This window comes from Leptinotarsa decemlineata, unplaced genomic scaffold, assembly GCF_025532065.1.
Source record: "Leptinotarsa decemlineata unplaced genomic scaffold, Ldec_3_MD MMD2_tig00000251_RagTag_RagTag, whole genome shotgun sequence".
NCBI classification, from domain to species: Eukaryota; Metazoa; Arthropoda; class Insecta; order Coleoptera; family Chrysomelidae; genus Leptinotarsa; species Leptinotarsa decemlineata.
Window position 1 is genome coordinate 9,583,643 of NW_027412547.1, and position 24,868 is coordinate 9,608,510.

General features: G+C 35.7%; 1 protein-coding gene across 1 annotated transcript in view; it reads right to left on the minus strand.

Annotated features, from left to right (window-relative positions):
• Positions 1-14,823: 14,823 nt before the first annotated feature.
• cue (Low-density lipoprotein receptor repeat domain-containing protein cueball) overlaps positions 14,824-24,868 on the minus strand; it is a 60,809-nt gene continuing 50,764 nt past the window's right edge. Inside the window, exons 4-6 of the mRNA XM_074173661.1 lie at positions 22,121-23,005; positions 17,856-18,165; positions 14,824-16,586 (exon numbers count right to left, since the gene is read on the minus strand). Of these exons, the coding sequence (XP_074029762.1) occupies positions 16,518-16,586; positions 17,856-18,165; positions 22,121-23,005 (1,264 nt within the window). The 3' untranslated portion in view covers positions 14,824-16,517. The remainder of the gene's footprint in view (positions 16,587-17,855; positions 18,166-22,120; positions 23,006-24,868) is intronic.

The window sequence follows — 24,868 nt, forward strand, 5'->3', positions numbered from 1 at the left end:
TTTCATGGGCTTTCCAAATGAACCAAACTCGGTGACATTTTGATCCAATGACTTGAACATAGTTCGATGTGGTTGTCGTCTTTCGGGATACAAGTTTAAGTACATTTCCGATGTCCTAACACTGTTTCTATCGTAATTGTAATAAATTCTTCAATCGTGAAAGCCATTGTTCACCAAAACTTCAATGACTTGTAGGTACAATAACAAAATGTCACTGAGTGTAACTAATTGAAAGTCAAATTTAGAAACATCAAAGTCAAAGCATATTATGATAAGAAATAATTTTTTTCAATATCTCCAATTTTTCGAAAAAGAATGATAACTTATAATACATCATTGAAAAGGTAAAAGGTCTATTCAAAACAGGAAAAAATCCAATGTGGCGCCTTTAAGAAAAAATAAAGTAGATGATGGTGGCCAGAAGACGAAACGTCTAATACCAAATCTGAAAACACCATTATGTCGCAGGAAAAAAGTGGCAATGTGTAAGTGCAATTTACTTCCGAATCCTTCGAAAAATAAAGCCAGAAAAAATAAAAACCATTTTCTGAAACTTCTGTTTTTTCCGGATATCTCTGGATATACTAGGAATTTCAGAACGTTCTCAAAGGCATATTTTTAGTTAGGTAAATACGCAACTTTGACCCAATTTGACCATTTTCGTATATCTCCTTGTTTCCGAGATCCCAATGGTGAGGATCGAATTTGAAACACCCTGTATACTAGTAAAAGAAATTGGCACAATAATTGGAACACAATATAATATATAATATAAATAAAACTATGTAGGTAGTGTGTGGTTTCCTAATTGAAATGATAGTACCTAATCATGTACATTAAATTCAAGTATTTTTTCTATAAACAAAATCGGTAACTACTATCCTTGGTTGAGAAAAAAATTGATAGTCTTCATTTTTTTTTTAAACAAGTGAATCATTCGGAAAGTACGAATCTCCTCAGAAATAGTATTATACAGTTTCGGGGCCAGGTAAGTATAAGAGTGTTGGAAAATTGATTTTTGTGTCTGGGGAATAACATGATCATTCTTTCTGCGGGTGTTGTGCAAGTGAGTCGATACAGCTAAATTTCTGTTCTTATGGTAATGGATGATAATATTATAAAAAAAGAGCTAGCGAATATCAAAAACGTTTGCTTCGTTGAATAGACAGTTGAATAATAGGGCGGTTTGGACAATATTAATTTCAGGAACCTGATTTGGAGCACCTCAAAAGGGCGAAGGTGCGTATGGTAGGTTCCTCCCCAACAAGGAATTTCGAAGCTCAGGTGACTCGCTACAAGTGCATGGTACAAAATTTTGTGGTTAGAGTTCGTTAACATTTTAACCAAAAATTTTAATTTAAAAAGTATGCAACGCAACTTACTACAAATGTACTTAATATGAGCATCCCATTCACTTTAACTTCGGGAAGTATTACATACTGATCAATTTTCAGTTGTGAAAAACAAGGTTTGCTGGAATTATTGCAACTGAAAGGTATATAGTGAGTTTTCTCCAGATTCACTGTCAAGAATCGATGTTCAAGCCAATTTTTATTCAAAACCAGATCCGATTTAACTACTTATTTCTGTTGAGTTAAGAATATATATCTAGAAGGAATACATCCAATTTGCCCTGTTTAGGTTTAGGTTACCAGAGAAAGGTTAAATCCCTGTCTTTCCTTACTTTGCCAAAATATAAATTTTCATATATAAAATTCAACTGCTGGTTCTAACAATACAATACGAAATGAGAAATATCGAGAATGAATGTATCATGGTTGTGCCATCTAGTAACTGAAAGTAGAATCTAGTGTTTTTGAAATACAAATGTCACTCTAGATGAATGTTGTATTGCCATCTACTGGGTTAACATTGAATCTATGTTCGTCCATAATTTATATAAAGTTCGACTGTGCACCGTAAGATGACAGCAGTTATTTTATAATATTTCAACATAATATGTATTTATAATATTTATATTTTATTTTGATGATGTAGAACCAAAAATTATCAGCTACAAGGGTAAGAGAGCTAAGCTCCAACTTGACCTAACTGAAGATGCTTGGTTAGAACCAAGAGAAATATTTGAAAAAGTTAATGTTAATTCAAGATTTACAGGGTGGCGCAAGGTCCCTGTAAATCAAACTGTTAATTTTTTCTTCCATTTTATTATATGTGTATTGATTAAGGCTGGAGTAGGAAATTATTTTGGAGTCTACAGGGTGGCTCGAAAAAGTGTGACATATCAAAGTTCTGTTTATTTTCAAATGGAACACTTTGCATTTCGTGTCACTTTTGAATAGGTCAGGAAAAATAATATGATATCATATAAGGTACTATATACCTAACTATTACGGTTCTCGAAGTATTGATTTTTTTTATAAAAATGCTAGGTGCCATTTGAAACTAAATAACATCGCATGTTTTATGTATAGAAATCATCCCTTCGAATTCTGACCAAGCATAAAAGAGGTTTTGGACTATTGATTTCGATAAAATTCAATTATCTTTCATTTCATTCTGGGGTTCCCCATGCCTCATACCTAACCTAAATAATTTTTCAGATATTGGCTTTTTCGAAGAGTAGTTTTTATTTCAATGCATTATGTGAATCAAGATAGGTCTGAAACGACATTTATTTAGTTTTCTCCCCGAATTCTCATTGACAGTTGACATTTCATCAAAAATGTTCACTGTTCACTAAAATAAGTTATCATTTACATTCATATTCTGATAGTAGTTCATCAAGCAGACTATACGTTTCTTCTATTATTCAACTGAAACAACAACAAAATATGAAATACAAAAGTATTTAATTCAAAGTAGGTGCTCAAAATGGCGACCATCCTGTTTAATACAAAGATCTACTCTCTCTATGAAAGATTGCTTAACATTTAATAACATTTAAGGCGTCAGTGATATTGTTCCGACTTTAAAGAACAAAGTATCAGCACTGAAATTCCATAATTCATTGGTAACAGTATAGACAGTTTTTCTCGATATTACCCCTTTTACAGAAAATTTTGAACAGTACATAAATGTTAACGAATCAAGAAAGTAGGCTTAATTTTCAGTTCAGTTTGTAATATTTCCATAATTAAGGTTCGTTCAGATCCAACCGAAATTTGTAACCATTATGAGCGAGTAAGTATCTGATGGGAGTTAGCCGTTAGGTACTTGATGAAAATACATGATAATGCATTGAATACGTGTTGCGATTTTCAAAAAATGTGTAGTGAAAATCTCATAATAAGTTGTACGGAAATTCTTTCCCGAAGTAAAGACACAAAAACAGTATGTGTCAAGTCAGAAATAATAGATTCTCATGTATTTATTATTTCGTCTTTAAAAATTTTATATGTCCTACAAAATTCTCTGATTTGCAATATTTGTAAATCCATCTCATCCAGCTACAATGCAATATTTTTCAATTTAACTTTCAAAACAGGGCCGTCGTATGGGGGGATGGGGGGGAGCCTCCCCCCTGCTTTTTTGACTTGGAAAAAAGTTGGGAAATTTTGGGCCGTGAAGATTGGGAAAAATAATAGTGAAAAAATTTAAAAAATCAAAATGAGAGAAAAGAAAGGAAGTGGCAAGCATGTTGTTGTTGTTTGAAAACTTCAAAAAAGTTCAGTTTCTCCCAAGTAAGAGAACAGTCCTGAACAGTCCATAAATTTGTAAATAACAATTTTACGAAATTCCCAACTTTTCGCTGTTTTTTCGACCTGGAAAAGTTGGGAAATTTCGGGCCGTGAAGATAGAGAAAATAATAGTAGAAAACAATAAGCACAATATCATTTAAGTGTTGTTTCCTTTCATTTGTATTGAATATTCCTATACATGGTGTATATGATGAAAGACCAAGGACCTTGGTCCAAAATAGAATAATTCCCATTATTATTTTTATTATTACCAAAATGTATTTCTGTTTGTGCATACCCTAACGGGCATAAGTATTCAGCCAATCTCTGGATAGCTATTAATATATTATAGTAGGCCCTGCTGTCAAACATACTATAATACAGGAATAAACACCTAAAATGTCATTAAGGAAGTGAATTCAGCCTGGAAATAGGCATTTTTGAAGGATTCAAAATATATTATATTCCAAAATCAAAACGTCAAGCAGGGTCGGCAAAGATTCTTTCTGATCTTTGAGAATCTTTGATTCTCAATTTTTCAACCATTTGGAAAACTTGAAAGATAAACTTGAAAGTAGTGGAATACCGAAATTTGGAAACCGAAAAGAAATCAAACGAAAGTGGAATTTTGCTCACATTGAAATCATATCTTTCATTCTACCTGTCACAGTGACGATGAAGACGAAGCCGATAAAGATCTAGGAAAATGAATACCCAAAAATTAATCACTCCTAAAAATATGACCCTTTCAGAATACTTCGACTTTAACACCTTAGCCCCCAATGAATAAGCGAAACGCATGTAGATACATTTGTTTTTTTTTCAGCTCAATCACTACAGACTTTTGTAGGACTAATTACTGTCTAGTGTTCCCACTTTGTTCAAATAAAAGCATATTAAAACATTTTTCTGCTGTGCTGATGAGTCATTTGAAATTGAGTGTTCCTCCCGACAGTAGGCAGTCAAGTGACATGACACCTGCCTCATGAGAATTGGTCTTACCAGTGAAACATGTAAGAAACTCAAAGGTTTGGTATGTATACCAAAATGTACTTCAAATTCTAGTAAAATTGGAGAGTGACTATTGAGTTTTTTCAGATTCAGTGGCAAAATGTAATATTTCGTAGTTATTTATCATTAAACTCTCTCCCTCTCCACCATAAAGGTTGGTGAAAAACATCTACATTTGATGTTAATAAAATTTCTTACAAGAAAAATCCTGACACCTGTTTCCTCAAGATTGATAGTTGAACAAATTTTCGGAATATTTGAATTTTCAAGTGCATTTCTACGAAATTATCAATTCCAATTACAAAATTAACATAAATTGTAGGAAAGTTAATACTCTACAACATTGTTTCTTAACTTGTGGTCCGTGGACCCTTAGGGGTCCGGAAGTATGTGTATGGGGGTCCGCTGAGCTGAGAAATGAGATCAGCATCAATAAAAACATATGCTTATCACTCCAATAACTTTTAATGGTTCACAATAGTGACATATTTGGCTGATATCTACAGTGCTCTTGAAGAACTGAACTCAAGTCTACAAGGAAGAGATAACAACGTCTTTCAAGTTGACGATAAAATAGAAACTAGGATAAAAAGCTTGACTTTTGGTATAATCGTACAATTTAAAAAAATCCTACACTGGTAGTGTTTTTGGCCTCCTCTGGTGGAAAAATGTTGCCAATGCAAGTAGAAGACAAAATGGTTGAACACCTCCGCGGTTTGTAGAGGTCTTCTTTTCGGGATTATTTTTCAGAATTCGACAGAAATAAAAACTGGATAGTAGACCCTTTCAACAAAGATACTTCAGATATCAGCGGCTTGACAAACGGCACAGGAAAATCAATTAATAGAAGTATCATGTGCGTCAGCTTTAAAACGTATTTTAAAAAATTTGCGACAACGGAAGAGAGCTGACGTTCCTGTGTAAAACGTGTTTCTGGTAGTGAGTGCGTTGTGTTGTAGTGAGCAGGCTATAACGTTTTCGGTGAGTACGCTCCAATTTATCATTTTGGTTGCGTTGATTTTGCCCACGCTTGCATTGGTGTTTCTTTGCTTTTAAAAAAATGTCAAGCAGTATAGGGGAACTGCCTCGCGGTCTGGCTGGCAGGAACAGGGCTGAGATAGTTAGCATTGTGTGCCAACTAATCTCATGCTTTGGCCTAAACCAGGCAGATTTGCATGGCAGCACATTGCCAGTTCCTGGGGCCAGCTGTCAAATGCTGACAGCTGAGAAACAGGGAGTGGCTAATGCTTCGCCTGACAGTGAATTTTCAGCTCGCGATTCCAACAACGAAAGCGAACTTTCCTTCACCTCTACTTTGTCGAAAAAACGACGTATCAACGTAGCCTAAAAAGGCGAAGCAAATTTCAAAAAAAGCTGTCATCGACTGTGTCAGAGATGAAGCACGGAACTACTATTTCGAATCGGAAGTTTCGTCCCGTCCAGTGACACGAAGTCGGGCTCGCAAGGTGGCCACACCTCGTGAAAACAATGACATGGACATCAGTCCAAACATGCAGACAGACAGTGTCTCAGAGGATTCTGAGAACACTGTCAAGACTATCCAAGACCTGGAGCCTGGTCCTTCCGCCCCTCATAGACAGAATGAACAACCTTCAGTTAAAAAGGTTTAAATTCCACAGAAGGACAAGTGGGTCGAACTGATCAAGACAGCAGCTGAGGAGAAAATTAACTTCTCCACAGCTGTGAATCTTCATGACGGCATTAAAGTCCAGCCTGTGACTCCTGACGACTATCGCCGGCTGTCAATAGGCTCTTGGTGACGGAGAATATCCCTCACCATACTTACTCACTTCCTGAAAACCGGAAAATTCATGCCGTTTTCGGGAGGAGGAGAAGCTAGAAATCAGGGACTTTGACCTCACTTCGGTCACGGGAATGAAGCGTGCCAGCCAACCCATGCCAATGGTTCTCGTTCTGTCCAGGAGAAGGAGAGGGTCAGCTTTGCCAGAGCTGCATCCAACTCTGCAAGGCTCACTCCCTCTCGACCTGAGCACCTCAGGTGCCGCATTGGATCAGATGAAGAAATTGTTCGTCAAATTCCCCGTGCTCGAAAAAATTTTCCCGATGAATATCGCCGTGCTAACCGGAACTGCCAATGTCTAGACAACCAACGTTGTCTAGATCTCTGTTTTTTGGAATGCTAATGGCATTCGTTCCAGAAGCATAACATCGATTTGGCTCTTGTCCAAGAGACACATATCAGGAATGAATTTATTGTCATTCCAAACTACAGATTCTTTCACAGAGAACGTGTTGGATGTGCTGGAGGGGAAATTGTCATCTTTGTCAAGTGATCCCTTAAATGTGTCCAATACGGCATTGAAAGTGCTCGATTACACGGAACTGAGGCCGTGGGGGTCGAAATTCGACTGAGCAAGGGTTGTCACAGACAGGGACGCGCCAAGTAACTTCGGCGCCGTCGTGCGAAATATTGATAAGCGCCTTTATCAAAATTACCAGGGTAGAAATATTATAATCAATCACTCCTTCCCATTTCAGCGTGGAAAACTATGAAATTTTTTCTACATCTACCTAGATTTTTTTTGAAGAAAACAATAAGTACAGAGTACACTTATAAAAAATAATATATTAAACACTATATTGGCTATATTGCACAATAAAACAGAACAGAATAAAAACTATGTTAAAGTTATAAAACATTACTTAAAATTATTAAAAAACTGAAGATCAAATTAAACATATTTAGATTGCGATTCTTTTTTAAACAAATACACTTATTATGATGAAAACCAACGGAAATTTCTTATAGAAATTGAACTTTTCTTGCTTTACCTTTGGCAAATTCATTAATTAGATTTTCAATATTCAGCTCCTTTAACAACTCAGATTCTATAGAAATAATAGCAAGATTTTCTAGCCGCTCCTGACCCATTCTAGATCTTAAGTAATTCTTAATTAGTTTAAGTTTAGAAAATGATCTCTCGGCTGAAGCTACAGAAATCGGTATAGTTAATAATATACCTAACGCAATAGTAATGTTTGGGAATGAGTGGGCCAAGTTATTTTTTGCAATGTAATTAAGTATTTCTACTACAGATGTTACCTTTCCGTCGCAAATTTGTAGAAATTGTAATTCGGTTAAAACTTCCGTTCCGTCTATGTCTCTCTCGTTTCGATTTTTGTCAGTTAACGCTTCTTCAAGTTTTTCACAAAAATTAAATTGATCTTCATCAGAATACTTGCCGAAATCCTCAGTATTCCACAAAAATTTGAAAACATCGGCATGAGAGTATAACAGCTCAAATCTCTCATTCACAGATGAAAGAGTAATATCTAGCATTCCAAAAAAACAGTTGAATTTGAATTTTAATTCTTGGTTTTCAATTGGCTGATTTTCACTTTCATAGGAAAATTGTTTTTTTATTCTTCGTGGCCGTAACGTTTCTGCACTTTTGAATTTCGCATCTACGTCCAAGGCAGTTGCCAATTCTTTGGCATCTACCAGCATCTCACTGAAGCCTTTCTTCGCCACTTCGCCTTTCCGATAACGTTTTACAAGTTTAAACAAGAAAACTCTTGCCGGGAATGCGCGGCGCCTACACTTCTAGAGAAGACAAGTAAGTAGGTAGTTTAAATAGCATTAATTTCAAATTTCACCACCGGTCAGCATTGGTGAGTAATAAAATTTCACCATCGGTATTGGTAGAAACATTTTTTATGTTGATTTTTTGTAAAGTTTCAAAAAATCCTTAGTTTTGGATTGAATATTTATTCAATTTTGCCAACTCAAAGGGCGCCTTTAACGCCTTGGCGCCGTCGTGCGCCGCACGACCTTGCCCATATGGACGGTGCGTCCCTGTCACAGAATAATATCGAATAATTACAACCCTCCTAACAATCATTTACTCTCAGAATCACTGGATGAACTGCTGATCGGAAGCAACATTCCGACAATTGTTGCTGGTGACTTTAACGCCAAGTACAGACTATGGAGCAGGGCCACAAATCGAAACGGCCAAGCGCTCTATGCGCATGTCGACAGGCATGAATATCACGTGCTGGGTCCGGATGAGCCTACGTACTATCGCGGGCAGACTAGGCCTGACGTACTAGACATCGCGCTTCACAGAAACGTCTCTCTGACTAGCGAAATTTACGTTCTGTCGGAATTGGATTCTAATCATAATTCAGTAATCCTGGTATTGGGCGATGATCTTTCTTCTGATTATCGTATGAGATCTTCGACGGATTGAGATATCTTCACAACCCAGCTCGGAGAGATGCGCGCCCCTCTTGAGGTACTTCGCTCTCCCGACGTGATAGTTGAGCGTTTCGAGCTTTCTGTGAATGATGCGTTTCGACCGGCCACCTCCAGTGAGTAGTCTCCTCTAATTAGCTACAACGAATTTCCTCCTCTTATCAAAGCTTCGATACGGGAGAAAAATCGTTCGAGAAGGCTCTACCAGCGAACCTTTTTCCCAGGAGACAAAATTGCGGCAAGCAGGATGGCCAACCAAGTTAAACAGGCCACCATTGATCACCGAAACGAAAGATGGGAGGAGCTCTTGGAATTCTTTGAGCCTGTGGATGACGAGCTTCGACGAGTCACCCGCCGACTCAAAGAGAAGAAGACTACTCTCTCACCCATTCACGGAGAGTGGAATTCTTTGAGCCTGGGGATGACGAGCTTCGACGAGTCACCCGCCGACTCAAAGGGAAGAAGACTACTCCCTCACCCATTCACAGAGAGCGCGAAGTGTGCTACTCCTCCGCCGACAAAGCCGACACGATGGAACGTCAGTTTCAACTTAACGTTGACGACAACGACGACATCGACCGCGATATTCTGCTGGAAGATCGGGTTCACGGGTTACATCAGGGCCGCAAAGACCAACAAAGCTCCGGGAGTCGATTAAATAACCAATAAGTTGTTGAAGAGGCTCCCGGACAACTGCGTCGAAAACCTACTGCATATCGTAAACAGTTCGTTGGCCATCAGATACTTCCCCAGAAGGTGGAAGCATGCAATCGTTGTCATGTTCCCAAAACAAGGTCAAAACCAGCTGTTCTCACAGAACAGTCTGCCGCCCGATCAGTCTGCTCTCGTCGGCGGCTAAGCTGGCTGAAAGAGTCGCCCTGCAAAGACTCAACGCAGAAGTTGAGGACCGAAATGATCTGCCTGACGAACAATTCGGCTTCAGGAGAGAACACTCCACTGAGTTACAGGCGCTGAGAGTGGTCGAAAATACCATCGCAGAGCTGAATCGCAATCATAAAAATCATATCGTCCTTTTAGACATCTCGAAGGCCTTCGACCGTGTATGGCACGAAGGTCTTCTGCATAAGCTAATACCATTCGAACTGCCTCGGGGCCTGATCCGATGGATGGGTCTTTCCTGAAAGACAGAACATTTCAGGTTATATTAGAGGGCTTTCTGTCTGACAACAGAGAGATCCTCGCCGGAGTGCCACAGGGGGCCGTGCTCTCTCCCACGCTATACTCCTTTTACACCAGCGACCTCCCAAGATCCGAGCGTGTGAAGATATCTCTATACGCCGATAACACGGCTCTCCTCTCATCTTCCATGGGTTAGAAGCTCGGGATCATGCAGCGTGCATTGGACGACCTCGAGTGCTGGTACCTTCAATAGAAGATCCGAGTGAATCCGGACAAGACTCAGGCGATAACCATGAGAAGAACGATATCTTCTCCGGCCAGAAAAGTGAAGATCTCTGAAAGTGAGATCGACTGGCAAGCGCGGGTAAAGTACCTTGGTCTCCTAATAGACCGTAGGCTCACTTTTGGAACCCACACATCTCAACTGTGAAGGCAAAGATCGAGGGTCGGATCAAAAATGTGTACCCTCTGATCAATAGACGATCAAAACTGAGCCTTAAGAACAAAATTACGATCTACAAAACGATGTTCAAGCCTGTCATCATGCATGCTTCAGGCGTCTGGGTACAAGCGGCTCCGTCTAATATCTCCATTCTGGAGAGATTGCATACTAAGTGGATACGCATGAATGTGAATGCTCCGTGGTTCGTACGGAGCGAAGCCATCCGCAGAGATTTGCAGCTGCTTTCCATTCAGAAGTCTATTCAGTCGATGAATCGGCAATTGGAATGCGCAGAAATCCACAATAATCCGTTAGTCAGGGAAGTTGTAGATTATGTTGTAGATGACCCCTTCCGATATAGAAGGCCCAGACTCTCTGTCGAATGAGGCCCCCATGTCTCCCGTTAAAAGATGAACAATATTTTCATCCAAACACCCCAGCCAGGTAGCGGTCCACCGTGAAGGGCAGTACTGATGTCTGAGGTCATTCATGCCGCCACCCGTGATCAGTTATGACCCACTCGTCCTTCTGAACAAACATTAGTCCTAAAGGTAAGGGGGCCCGGCTCCAACCTTTTTGAAATCAAGACGACATTGGTATTCCTTGTCAAGTTTTGGGTGAACTAAAAAAAGTTTATGAAGAAATATCTGAAGGAGCACTGAATTGGCTGCCTTTCTCAATTACATACTTCTTTGAGAAGACATTCTCTGCTCTTGTATATAATTTCAATAACGAATACAGGAATATACTACAATTGGAATACGATTTGAGACAAACGAAATATTACTAATTTAGTTACAAAAAAGCAGCAGCAACCTTTACATTGAAAGAGTTATTTTTTGCAGTACCTAATAAAATAAGATGTCCGAAATTTATCCTTGTGTTTTTATTATCATGAGGGTCCTTGAAATTGTGCTTGATTTTCTAGGGGTCCGTGGGCTGAAAAAGGTTGAGTAACGCTGCTCTACAATATTATGCAGAAATATTTGGTAACATAAATGCCTTAAAACAGATTATGTGGGTTGGGCTACCTATCGGGCGTGTCTCCAGGTGGTGGATAAGGGAACGGTTAGGGGACTGGAGGCCATAATCGGGATGCCAATGTGGCTTTACGGACGAGTTAGCCGGACTCCTGATCGGTGGCAGAAATAAGTACGGTAAGGGGAACTAAAACTCCCCAAAAGCCTTTGCAAAACATGCCACCGTGGACCAGCCTTCCCAAGCTAAGGTGTAAGGAATCGTGCCGATAGCTGAATGGCCGCAGGGTGATATGCGATTACGAACGATCCCCTTGGGGAACTGGGCGACACCTCATTACCTCTGGTAATGCGGGGCTCTGCCAGAGGTGACCAATTCTTCCCTTGCTACTCGTGGGAACACCGATGAATGAAACATCACAAAAACAGAAACAACAAAAACCAATCCCGAGGCTGGACAGAAGTGCTTACCTCAATCTAAGGCGAAGGCTGGGGATGAACAAAAATGTCCACCCTAATCTACCGCTTGGAATGAGGCTGGACATAGCAGATCACCTCCAACAGCAGGGGCACTTCCTGCGGCGGGTGCTAAGAGCTCCGCCTTGAATAAAGGCAGGGAACCGGCTGCCCCTGCAGGAAAGCTCCCTCACTTGTGCACCTCCACGGAGGGAACCCCAAGAAAGTTGAAGAAGCCGCGCAACGATAGTAATATCGCTGCACTTTCGAAAACCTTCGCGTAGGCCACCGTGAGACACATCAAGGATGCCCAAGAGAGTGTGTGTTCGGCGAGTCTTGACCTACACCTACCAATATAAAAGAAAAGTCTCCCAATGACCTGTTCACTTTCCTAGAAAGGCCAGGATGGACGATGACTCAGGACATTTCTTCAAAAATTTTAAACTATGGAACCCTTTGTAAGTAAACCTATCTCTATTCATTGGAACACTGTAATATTTTAAGCATTTAAGGATGCCAATCATGTCACATGCACTTTATTCGTACAAGCATAGTGTAAAAAATAATGAGGAAGCGCAAAGAAAGTGATAATTTGTACATAAATGGACAAAATGTTAGAGGTTCGGACTTTTATTGTTCAAAAATGTATTTGACATCTCTTGAGTTGTAAAAATAATATGAAAGTGAATTATATATTAAAAATATGCAGTAGGGAGTTGATTTCGTTTTAATATTGAAGAAGTAATATTTTATTATGATTGGACAAATAATCAAATATGGTGTAAATCATTTGAAAATAAAAACTACCTACTTGTTTCTTTTATACTTATAGAAAGAAAAGGTTTTGGTATTCTACTTCTCCATCTTTATACAAAAAAAATTGGGAATCTTCTTAAGAAAGGTAAAAAGCAAGTAATTTCAAAATAACTATTCACAAAGCTGTGTAGATTATGCAAAGAAGTGAGTTGTTTCTAAATATTTTTTCTATTCTAATTCAAAGTTTACATGAAAGTAGTTGTTTTGAGAAGATTTTTCTTCCACTTTGTATCTGAAAGTTACTTCTTTGCACGATCTACACATCTTTGTTAAGAGTGTTTTGAAATAAATTGCTTTCTTTCTTTTTTTGAAAGATTCCCACATTTTTATGTATGAAGATGGAGAAGTAAAAAGCTAAAACTTTTCTTTCCCATAATATCATAACTTGTTGCTCAGGATATGTACCACCTTTCTATTTTCGAGTCACAGAATTTTTAGAAAAACCATTTTTAAAATTTTGTATGAACTTTCACAAGGAGTTATTGTCTGTTGAAAGTGAGTCTGAAGCTGTGGATTTACATACTAACATATAGATTCAGATTACAAGTGTGGACTAGGCTTTAGCAAAGTTTTTGATACAGTAAATCATAACATTTCAATTGAAACAAATTGGCATCAAAAGATAAAGTTTTCATCTAATTTCAAAATTTTTCACTTGATCAGTTTATTTATATGAGCAACTGGCAGAGCATTTCATGTGATGTACTTCAAGATTCTATTTTTGGCATTATACATAAAATAAATCATGGATCACAACAACTCTTATTTTTATCATTAAGATAATTAACTTTAAAGAATAAATTGTCGAATTTCATGACAACTATCAAATTTCAAAATATGTTGAACGTTTTCTTTAATTACGAGAAACTACATATCGAATGTACCAACATCATAAATAATAGAATCAATCCATATTTCAAAATTTAGGAAGATGAAAATGGTTAAACTGAAAAGTTTCGGAACAAGGAATGTTGCCAACCAGGGCCCAAGTGTGATGAGAGACATCTACCATAGCTGTGTCAATCACACTTTATTAAATAGTAAGCTAACAGCAATTGGTATTTGAGGTCAGTCCTTGGAGTGGATTGAAACATATTTATATGGACATCAACAATACATTAGTGTTCCGAATATTACGAAATAATCGATAAATGTCAGTAAATCTGATTATATTTCCATCACTATGGGTGTCCCACAAGGATCTGTTTTGGGGAACGTTTTATTTTTTACTATATATCAATAACATAACATCTTCAAGTTCATCATTATGCTTTACAATGTATGCATATGACACTTCTATTCTCTGATATCTAACAAAGCAAATGCAGAATTAGAAACACAATCTAAGAATAAATTGTCGAATTTGTGGTTCTGCAAGAATTAAAATCTGTTTTTCCTTTAATCAGCTGTCGCCCCCATACGAACGACAACTCTCAGAAGTTGAGAAACTTATGCGAGCTAAGGACTAACAAAGTCTTACCTTTTAACGTGTGATTCCTAAAACGGTTGCAGAATCATCCCAACTTCAACCAGATAAATTCTCTCGAGAACAATATCTGGTCGAGGCGGGAATCGAACCCACAGCCTTCCGATCGTGAGTCGGGCGCTTTACCACCGCGGCCAATTCCATAAATACAATCAAATTGGATACTTTTTTTATTGCACATTTTAGAATATCTGTCAAATTCTTATGAAAATTGATAGAATTGTCGTTTTAAGTATTAAATATAGACAAACTTTGTCTCTGATACTGAGTTATTTGGACGAATCTTTTGAAAGTTATCACGATAAGATTAACTTGACGCAGCGCAATAAGCCATTACGCGTCGCGTCTACTGTAAGACGACGGGGGACGATGCGCAGGGGTAGAGGGCCTTTCTAAGCAATGATGCGCCATCGACGAGAACGTGACCCGACCGCGGGCAGAAGCATGAGGGCAGACGTCGTTGACTTAGTGCAGTTGGCATAATTTTTTAGTTACTGTAAAAATATAAATTTGTTCAAAATGGTCTGTTACCAAACTGAATGTGACAAACCAAATTATACGCGGGCGGAGCCGCGGGCAAGAACTAGTTTCATGATATAAATAAAACAATAATGTATTCAATAAATTATACTTTTCAAAATTTTCAATACAAAATTATCATATATGCACCTACTTAGATTATAATATCACATTTCTGATGTGGATATTACAAACCACCATTTTACTTTAAGAATAAAGTAATATTAATTTAATTTTTAGAGCAAATTTTGGAATTCGTCAAAGTAAGAAGGGAGGAGCACAAATGGTTTCGGATTGTGTTTCTCAATATTGTTTCCATTAAAAAAAACAAATATTATTGAGCAATCTCAATATATTCAATTATTAATATTGAAAAAATTTGCAGACAAAAATAAATGTGAATAACTGTAATTCGATTTCGGTCCCGCCAATTAGCAAATCTTGGAAGGCAGCAGAACTAAACAAGATAAGAAAAGGAAGAGTCTTTCATTTCAACGCACAATCCCGATCATAGCTGAAAGTATGGCAGTACGGCTGAACGTAGCCGTATCCTAATGAAAATGGTTCTTAGTGGTTGCTTCAATTGGATAAAAAACGAGCCAACTCTGACTGCTTGCGTCTTTTTCACTAATAAAAATAAACTCGATTCAACACTCAAGCCGACCTGCTGCATAACCATTCTCAGGTTCGAGTTATTGAAATAACCAGGATCTAGAGCTTCTCCCTAACTTACAAAAAGTGCTTCTCTCGTCTTTAATTTATAACCAAGTAAAATTTTACTAAAATCACAACCCTCCAACTGAACTTAAAAACTGGTCAAATACAATAACTTATTTGAACAAAGAAAAACAAAATCTTTCTAAATCTACCTTCTAAGAATGGACATATAATTCCATGAAAGTTATTTGGATATAACATAAACAACCAAGGGTGACCTATATATTGGCAGTGAACTTTGTTCATTTTGCAGAAAACAATGAAAAAGTGGTGTCAATCCCATTAATAAAGATTCTATGTACCACCAAATGGAAGTCGAGTAAATGCTTAAAGTCTTTCATGGAACATCCCTTTGGTTTCTATACTGTTATATACTCAAATGTTTGTAAATTAAGTATACTCCTAGAAATTAAGTATTCTCTGCTTAAAGATGGATCAAGAAAGCACTTGACTCGTCATGGCAATTCTTACATATATTTTTAGGAATGACGTCAATATCAACATGCTTTATCAATTATACAGAGGGGCCCAATAATTCGTTGTCTCAGTGTCATAGTAATTGGCAAGGCCTATTTGAAATAAAGTGAGTTCAACTGTAATCTTCATAGTTATGAGAAATTTTTGAATATAGCTCTACCAAATATAGAATGTATGGTAGAGAAGTTACATCCTATGAATAATGTAGGATTCAAATTGAAATTATTACATATTAACTATTGTGTCACCCATGAAAAATCTGGATGAAACATAAATAAACTTTTCAATTTCGAGGTATATTATCTAAGTACGCAGTACTGGAAATTTTATCTGCAGTGAGCTGATGATCTCGTTTTTTTATTTTTCACAGAAAAAAATTGTTAGAATAAGTTCATTTGAACTATGCAAATACACAACTTATCTTGCAATCTGAAAATACTGGACCACTCTGAATAAACCTGCCAATTTCAACTAACTCTCCTTGAACACATAGCTATAAAATTCAAAGGTACATTCATTTATAAATATAAATTTCAAAAACTTAACAACTTTTTAATACTTTATACAGTCACAGCCTATCTTGTTTAGATAGTTTTTAGTACAGCTCATCGCCTTCCATGTTGTTCAGTAGCTTCTTCTTGTCCTCTTTGGGTTCAAAACAAGGCTAAAAAAAAAGAAGATTATGTAATGACAGTCATCTCAAATAAATTTTGTGAAACTCCCAGAATCACTTTGTACTGACATAATTTTTATAGACTTGGCTTATCACTACATATTATGAAACAAAGTAACCCCGCCGCATCTGTCAAATCGTGTGTCTGACACGATAAAGTCAAAAACTACCGAATATATTTCAATGTTTTTAACTAATGGACGGGAGAGATACAGGAGGAACGTTTATGTGTATGAAATTAATATTTTGAATCAACATTCAAATCTTTTTTCTTTTAAAGGTGTACAGAAAAGTCTGCTATGACATATGTTTATTGTTTAAGGATGTCTATTGTTTAAGGATAGCTCATTATACCCATTCTAATGTTTAAAAAAATGGTTAAATATGTTAGGAAATGGGAACGATGTTGAGTACAATTCAGCTACACTTTCGATTATATTCAATGGAGATATATTTCTATCAAGAACAAAACCCAAGAAACGGTTGGAAAACAAAATAGTGTATTTATTATTACCTTGTTCCAGTGGAAAAAGACCACTTGATGTAAGAACAAAATAACAAGGTGAATATATAAAGAGAAAATAGATAACAGGGATAGGGGTAGCGGACCGTATTTTAAAATCAACTGGTGACCATGCAATAAAATGGAGTGTATCCTTTCCAGACAATTATAAAACTCGAAGAATCCTTATATATTCTTTTTGCAAGTAGCAAGTGTATTCCAAAAAGCTCTGTGAAAATTCAGCGTACCAGGTTATTACTGTTAAGGCAACAGTGTAAAACGGAAATACGAATATAAACTGGCAAAATTTGTGAGTATAAAACAAGTTACTGATTAATTGGACTCTTCATTGGTTTATATTATCTAGTAACTTCGTTGGTGAACTTTTCAGTTTGTCCTATATTACTCTTCAGCAGATTTTCTACTAATTTAGCTTTGTTAATTTTTCAAATTGTGGAAGGTTAAGTATCCAAAAAACATAAAAAAATTGATTGAAATATAATAATAAATGGCAAATAGAGACTGTCCTGTTGAAAGGACTTGAGAGGATACTGGACAGACAGATAGATCAAGAGGGTGGCATTATATGCACTCTTCAAGGGAAGGCCATTAGGTTCAGTTTTCAGTATTGCATATACATTATCTTCAATAGAACAAGACTGATTTTGAAATTTTGTTTTTATATTGAAACAAATCATTTATGACAGAAATAATCTCAGTTTACCTGTCTTAAATTAAAAAGATCATGAATTACTCACCGTTTCACAGACATTCATATTACAACAATTTTCTATAGTGATTTCGCACTGTTCAGTGGTAGGCTGTGGCCGATAAGTGAGAGGAGTTATATTTTTATTCACGATGATGCGCTTCTTGATCCTTGGGCGTTTCTTGTGGGTTGTGCGAATGTAAATTATCAATGAAATGATGACTAGGACACAAAATAAGATGAGGGCAAGATGCACGAAGGGGTCCTTTATTATGGAGATGAAGCCGTCTGATTCCGTGGATGTGTAGAGAGCAGCGTTCCTGTTTTGATCAAAATTGGGGTTGAATCCTTCAGAGCACCTGTAAGTATTTTTAAATTAGTTCAGTGATTCACAAAAACAGTTCGTGTATATTTCTTGTTCAATAATAATAATAATAATACGGTAAAAAAAATAATAATAATTTTATTCCAGTCAGATCACAATTCAAATGATTTTGGAACAGTCAAAAAAAGACAACACAGCACATGTATATATGAAATCTGGAATAATAGTAAAAATTATGAAGTAATATTCTGATAATTATCACCAGTCATGTACCTAAGAGTATAAAATACATTTGAAATACATTCAGGCACCATAGTCACTCAATAAAAAATCAATTTACTTTATAGTAACATTTACTGATTAAAAGCTTTTTCAATTTGTTTTTAAATATTCTGTAATTCCTCTCACTCCCAATATCCTCAGGCAGCTTATTGTATAGTTGAACCCCTGTAAAGGAAGGGGTTGTTCTATGTTGTGGTATCTGCAAGCGAGTACCGTATCTTGTATTATAGTTGTGATTATCACCACTTGTCGGGAGGTTAGAGAGTTGTAATTTAATAGCCAATAATGATTTCATTATGTATATACATGGCACAGTGGAGATATTGTTTTTAATAAAGTAGGGTTTGCAAGAATCTGTACGTTTAATTCCGAAAATCAGGCGTATTATTCTCTTTTATGATATCAGCAATCTTTGAGATGATACTGCATTATCCCAGACAACTATATTATAGGATATATGGGGATATATGAGGGCATAGTAAATATTGATAAGTTGAAGCTTATTGAAGATGTTCTTCATTTGCAGAATGGCATAATACCCACTATTTACTTTCTTGCTGATATGATTGATACGATTTCTGAAGGATAGATTGAAGTCTAAGACCGTGCCTAAAAACTTCGTAAATTCTGATGTAATCAATGTCCCGTTACATATACTTATTTCCAGGACCATACTATTATTTTCAAACGAATACAATCTTTTCTTGTTTTCGTTTTGGAATATTTGTATAGCAGTAACGTTAACAATAAATACAAGTGGTATTAAAATATAGGAAGTTTTATTTCTCAATTTTCAGAATAAGTGAGTAATAGAATATTTTTTCTTGTAAATGTTACTGAGAAGCATTTAAACTGAGAAGTGTGTGTTCTTTAGGCTGAAGAAAAATAATATCAAAATATCTTTGTAAAAACTTTCAGTTAGAATATCTTCAATCCTTTTTGAAACCTTAAAATCATATTTGAATAATTTACAGTCTGAGAAATTAATAATGAGTTTATAATACTTAGAAAAAAGTGACTTTGAATTAGATTCCTGGAGAATCTCCTGTTTTATGAGTTTATAATACATAGAAAAAAGTGACCTCAAATTAGAGCCCTGAGGAATACCTGTCTTTGACTGGAAATTATCTGAAGTAACACCTCTGAACACCACATACTGCTGACTTTCTTAAAGATATCAGGCTTATAATAGATTATATGGTAAACTTACTATATACCAACTTAAAATTGCATTCAACATGGAATATATGCGAAATGATTTTATAAAATTGAATTGATAGTGGAAGTCTGCAAAACTAAATACTTTTTCTGACAAATATATTAAAATAAAATAACTATATGCACTCCCACTAAATTAGTTTTTTCATATACTTTACATACTTTAACATAGATTATTGATATTTCAAGCTAGCAAATGCACAGAATATTAGCTTTGGTGAAATGAAATAAGACCTGGTAGCTCTAGGACCTTGCTCTATCAAGAATGATAGGTACATAACTCACAGTCTGTTTGAAATGAAATAAATGATGATATTAACGTTTATGTTAGGTTCTGCTACTGTATACGAACCCCTAAAAAACTAAACAAGTTCATTAAAAACCTAATAAGCGAAAGGACTGGAAACCTGTACAAAATTGCAATAAAATTGTCAATGACAACTGCACAGTAAACTTTAAATAACCGTTTATTACACTTTATAATACACTCTAAAGCGTAGATTTGATTTCAGCAGAAAATCTATCTATACTATTACTAATATCAAAACTACATTCACAAGATCCCAACCCATATATAGGTTCTTTAGATCAATTATACTGTCAATTATAGAAAGCATGGACAGATTAGGAAAGATTACCTAGCTGATAAGATGACAGAAAAATATGATACATATAGAAAACAAAGATAAAAACAAAGAAAATGGTCATGGAATCCAAAAAAGAAACGGAACTAAATTTGGATAATACATGTTATAAGATAGCAAAGGCAACCAAAAACTATATTATTCAACAGTGAAATCCTTGAGAACAGAGAAAATACCAACAATCAAGAGTAAAACTGGGGAATTACTTACAGAACACAAAGACATACTCAATAGATGGAAAGAGCATTTTCAAAAAATGTTCAAAACTAAATCAGAATTAGAGAAAAACACAGATTTACAAACGGTGACACAAGAAAATACAGAGGATCTGATATAAATGCAAGAGTTAACTAGAACAATAAAACACCTTAAAAATGGTAAACCCCCTGGAAATGAAAAAATCACAGCGGAAATTATAAAATGTATGGGACAAAAAAGTAATGAAATTCTACTTGCAATAATCAACAAGGTTTGGAAAGAAGAACAAATACCTCTTACTGGCAAACCGCACTGAAATTGAAACAGTTTCGGTTGATACGTCAAGAAGAGTACTTCGACCATGTCACTGAAGATGACTGCCGCAGTTGCAGTTGAAACGTTTGGAGATTATAACCAAAGATCAGGGCAAAACCCAGGGCAAAATTGATTTCCTGTCAAACATTTAGTTCCAGATGTTTACTTGAGGGTACGTTATTTTATATGTATGGTTACCTACCATAAGTTATGATTTTGAGTGTTCCAAGTCAACTTAAATAAATATTATGTGTGCTTTGTCCTTATCATCTTTTCGAATTACAATACTTATTTCAAAAAACAACAAAAATTTCGCTTCTGCTAATTTCTTCTTCCAAAATTATTAATTACCATAAAATTTTCAAATCCAATTAAAAAACGACAATTTCATTTTATTAAATTGAAAGGGATATGATGTCATCACGTACTGTCATCAATGACATGAGTAGATTCAACTCATTCGTGACATAAGGCCGTAATTTTATTAATGTATTAAGTACTTTTTATCTTGTAATGTTATCCATATTGGTGCTGAAGAGGCAATGAGACAAGTGTCTCATTCCGAAACATCGATGTCCGCAATTGAGGATGACAGTGTTCCATGCAAGTGAAATGTTACCTCTTTCATATACTATATTGTGTAGCAATGCTGTGAATGATATCCGATTCAATTCCATAACGAATGTTTGGAGTACAAACTGAATAGAAAAGAGGGTTTTTTTGAATCATTTATTGTTCATATAAAAGTAGTTATTTCAAAAGTATTTTTTCTACAATGTTTATCGTATAAACGTTGAGTGGTTTCGAGAGGGTTTTTTTTCAAGTTTGTGTCTGAAAGTTACTTCTTTGATGATCTACTCATCTTGGTGAAGAGTTTATTTTGGAATTATTTGTTTTCTTCCTTTCTTTGGAAGATTCCCACATTATTTTATGATTGAGCTACCCGCAACATTATTTGCTCCAATTGTCATTTCACCTCATGCTATAGCCATATATTGAAATCGTCTTTAATTGGCTGTTTCAATCTAAAAATAAACATTTTTTTAATCCTTTCAAGTTATTTTATTATTCGAAACTATTTTTTCATCTATGCTTTTTATATTGTCATTATTTTCATTCTTGATGAAAAATTTGTATTTCAGGTAGGTAATTTCAATTTAATTCGCAGAATGAAAGTTTCCAATAAAAACCGAGGTGAGAAAACTATTACATCATCATAGCTGCGTTTGGGGTTGAGCTCAACAACACTACTAAGAGTTGAGAGTTACATGGAAAAATAAAAAATAAATAATGATTCGATGAAAATGTGATTACATAATACTAATATTTTACCTGCACAGTAATGTGTACTTCTCGGACAACAGTTCATTTTTCCTATTTTGACAGAAGTTATCACATATCTGAATATCATATTCACATCTGTCTCCAACGTATCCCTCAGAACAAGTACAAGTTGGTGCATTTCTAATGGAAGAGTTCACGTTGCATTCTCCACCGTTCAAACAAAAACCTTCACAGCTGTTCTTTTGACACCTCTCGCCTACAAAACCTCGTTCACAATGGCAAAGTGGTTTTCCTCCTGAAGAAAGATAACAATCTCCATTCAAACAAAAATAACTACTGCAAATGGACGTTTCACATCGCCTTCCCGTGAAACCCCTTTTGCAAAGGCAATAGTTGGCAGTAAGTTCTCCTCCATTCAAACACTCTTTGATGATTTGCGTTTCTTTTTCTGAAGTAAGATCTTCTTTAGGTGTTGGTTCTTTGTATTCCTTGATAGCTATGTCCAGAGATTTACAGTCAGATGACTCTTTGATGAAATTATTATTAGCCACTAGTCCCATTGGCTTATTAGAAAAACCTAGAAGTTTGATAGGGTCATCATAAGGGTCTTGTACTTTTGGAAACATGTACAGTCCATTATTGTTAGTATCAGTAAAATAAATAGCTTCTTCGTCAACTGCCAAACCAAAAGGTTCCATGGTGTTTCTCTCCAAAACAATATTTCTATTGGTTCCATCTAGTTTAATGCTTTCTATTCTGCCCGACACTGTACCGATTCGACTGTCAGCCCAGTACAGTTTCTGAGCTTGATTGTCGATTGCCAACCCTACTGGAGACATGATTAGGTTGTCTACTAGAGTTTCTCGTTGAGTCTTGTCCAATTTAATACGTTCTATTGATGGTTTGTCTCCTGGATTTGTAAAATATAAGTATCTGAAAAGAGAAGAAAATGATCATTTCAAAATAATAATAAGGATTCTTAGTAATTATTTTTAATACTACAAAGTTATATCACATATGTTTCAAAGGGAAACAAGAAGTGACAGAAATAATATAACACCAAGTGGTATGTAACAAAATGAATAACATATTTGAAAAACCAATATGGAAAGTTTGTATTGCAAAACAGTGAAGGTTATGGTATAATGTAGATGCAAGAAATGTTGTTTACTTAGTAGGAATGAATACAATTATTTTATATTCATTGTACTATTTGACGAGTTTTATATTCCCTGCTTTTATGCAAAAATATTTTGAGAAGTTCTTTCGATTCGATTAATTATACTTATATATTGAAAACGATAATAATCATTCATAAGTAATTAAAACAAATCCTGTAAGATATTTCATTGTTTTCAATAAAGGAAAAACCTTCAACACATACTCCTAATATTTTGGGAAAATGAATTTTTCTCATTTGTAATAAAAGTTCAAGTATAGCAGTCCAATCGATCTCACACCAGTTATTTGTAAAAAAAGTGGAATATCTGAAAACAACTAGTTATGAAGGAGATAAAATTAGTTAATATTTATAGTACCACATACATATACCATCAATTTTATAGTGTTCTATAAAAAAATATTCAGTAATGGGGAGTTATTCGGTAATTCAGTAAATGGCCCAAATTCTTAAATCTATTTATTTCCGAACATTCTAAAAGGTTGATTTTAAAACTTTTCTGTTCCAAATTTAACACGTTATAGTCGTGATTAAACTATATCCTTCTGAAAAAGATGGTTTGCAAATGTGGAGTTGGTCTTTCCATTCAAGAAACTACATCTATGTTTTTAATTTGTTGGGAAACATAGAGAAAAAGAAAGCCAAAACCTTCCTTTACCAAGTTTAGGTTATTTGAACTTAAAATATCTTCATAAAAGATGAAAAAAATATCTATGGTACATGGTAGAGTTAAAGTTTTATTATGCTGCCACCTCAATATTCGAACAATCCTATTATTCAAAGTTAATTAAAGGAACCACATTTCATTATCATCAGATTTAATAATTCATTTGGGAAATTTAATTGAATGAAAAAAAGGGGAATTCTTTTGGCATATAATTCATTTTCTTGTATAAAAATTGCTGCCTTTCATTTTATCATAAAAACCCAGGCATCGGTTTTCTCCAAAAGGATAACTGTCTCCGAACCGGATATAATAATGTCAGGTCAGACAATTCCACTTTCTGATTCGATATGTCTGTTGGGGGCTAAAATGGACACCAATATGTTTTGACACAATCATGGAATTGCACAAGGCACTGCTCAAAAGCTTGAAACACAGTTCAGAACCAGAAAACTTTTGATTCTCTATAAAGTTCAGATCAGACATAAGTTGGAGAAATGTATTGTTCTCATGTATGGAGCTCTGCTCCTAAGCATACCCTGAAGCTGCTGGATATTTCTAAGGCGTTTGACCATGTATGGCATTAGGGTTTGCAGGCCAAACTTCGATGCTGTGGCTTGTCGGATCTTTTTGTGTATGGCTCTTCTCTTCAGCTTCCTGAAAAAACGGTCCCTGCAAGTGGCCGTCGATGGATATCTTTCCCATACTTTCACCAAATAACGCTGGTGTTCTCCAGGGATCCATATTGCCTCCAACCTTTTTTTTATTGTAAATCAATAACTTATTGGAAAAAAACAAGAATCCAATAACTAGTCTCGTTATTACATTTGGATTCCAGGACATCGGCTACGGATGCACATCCTCACTGAAAGCAGGAGATTGAATATCTTAATGAGGATCTAGTACTTTCAAATTGAGGTGAAAGTAACCAGGTTCAATTCAATGCCACAAA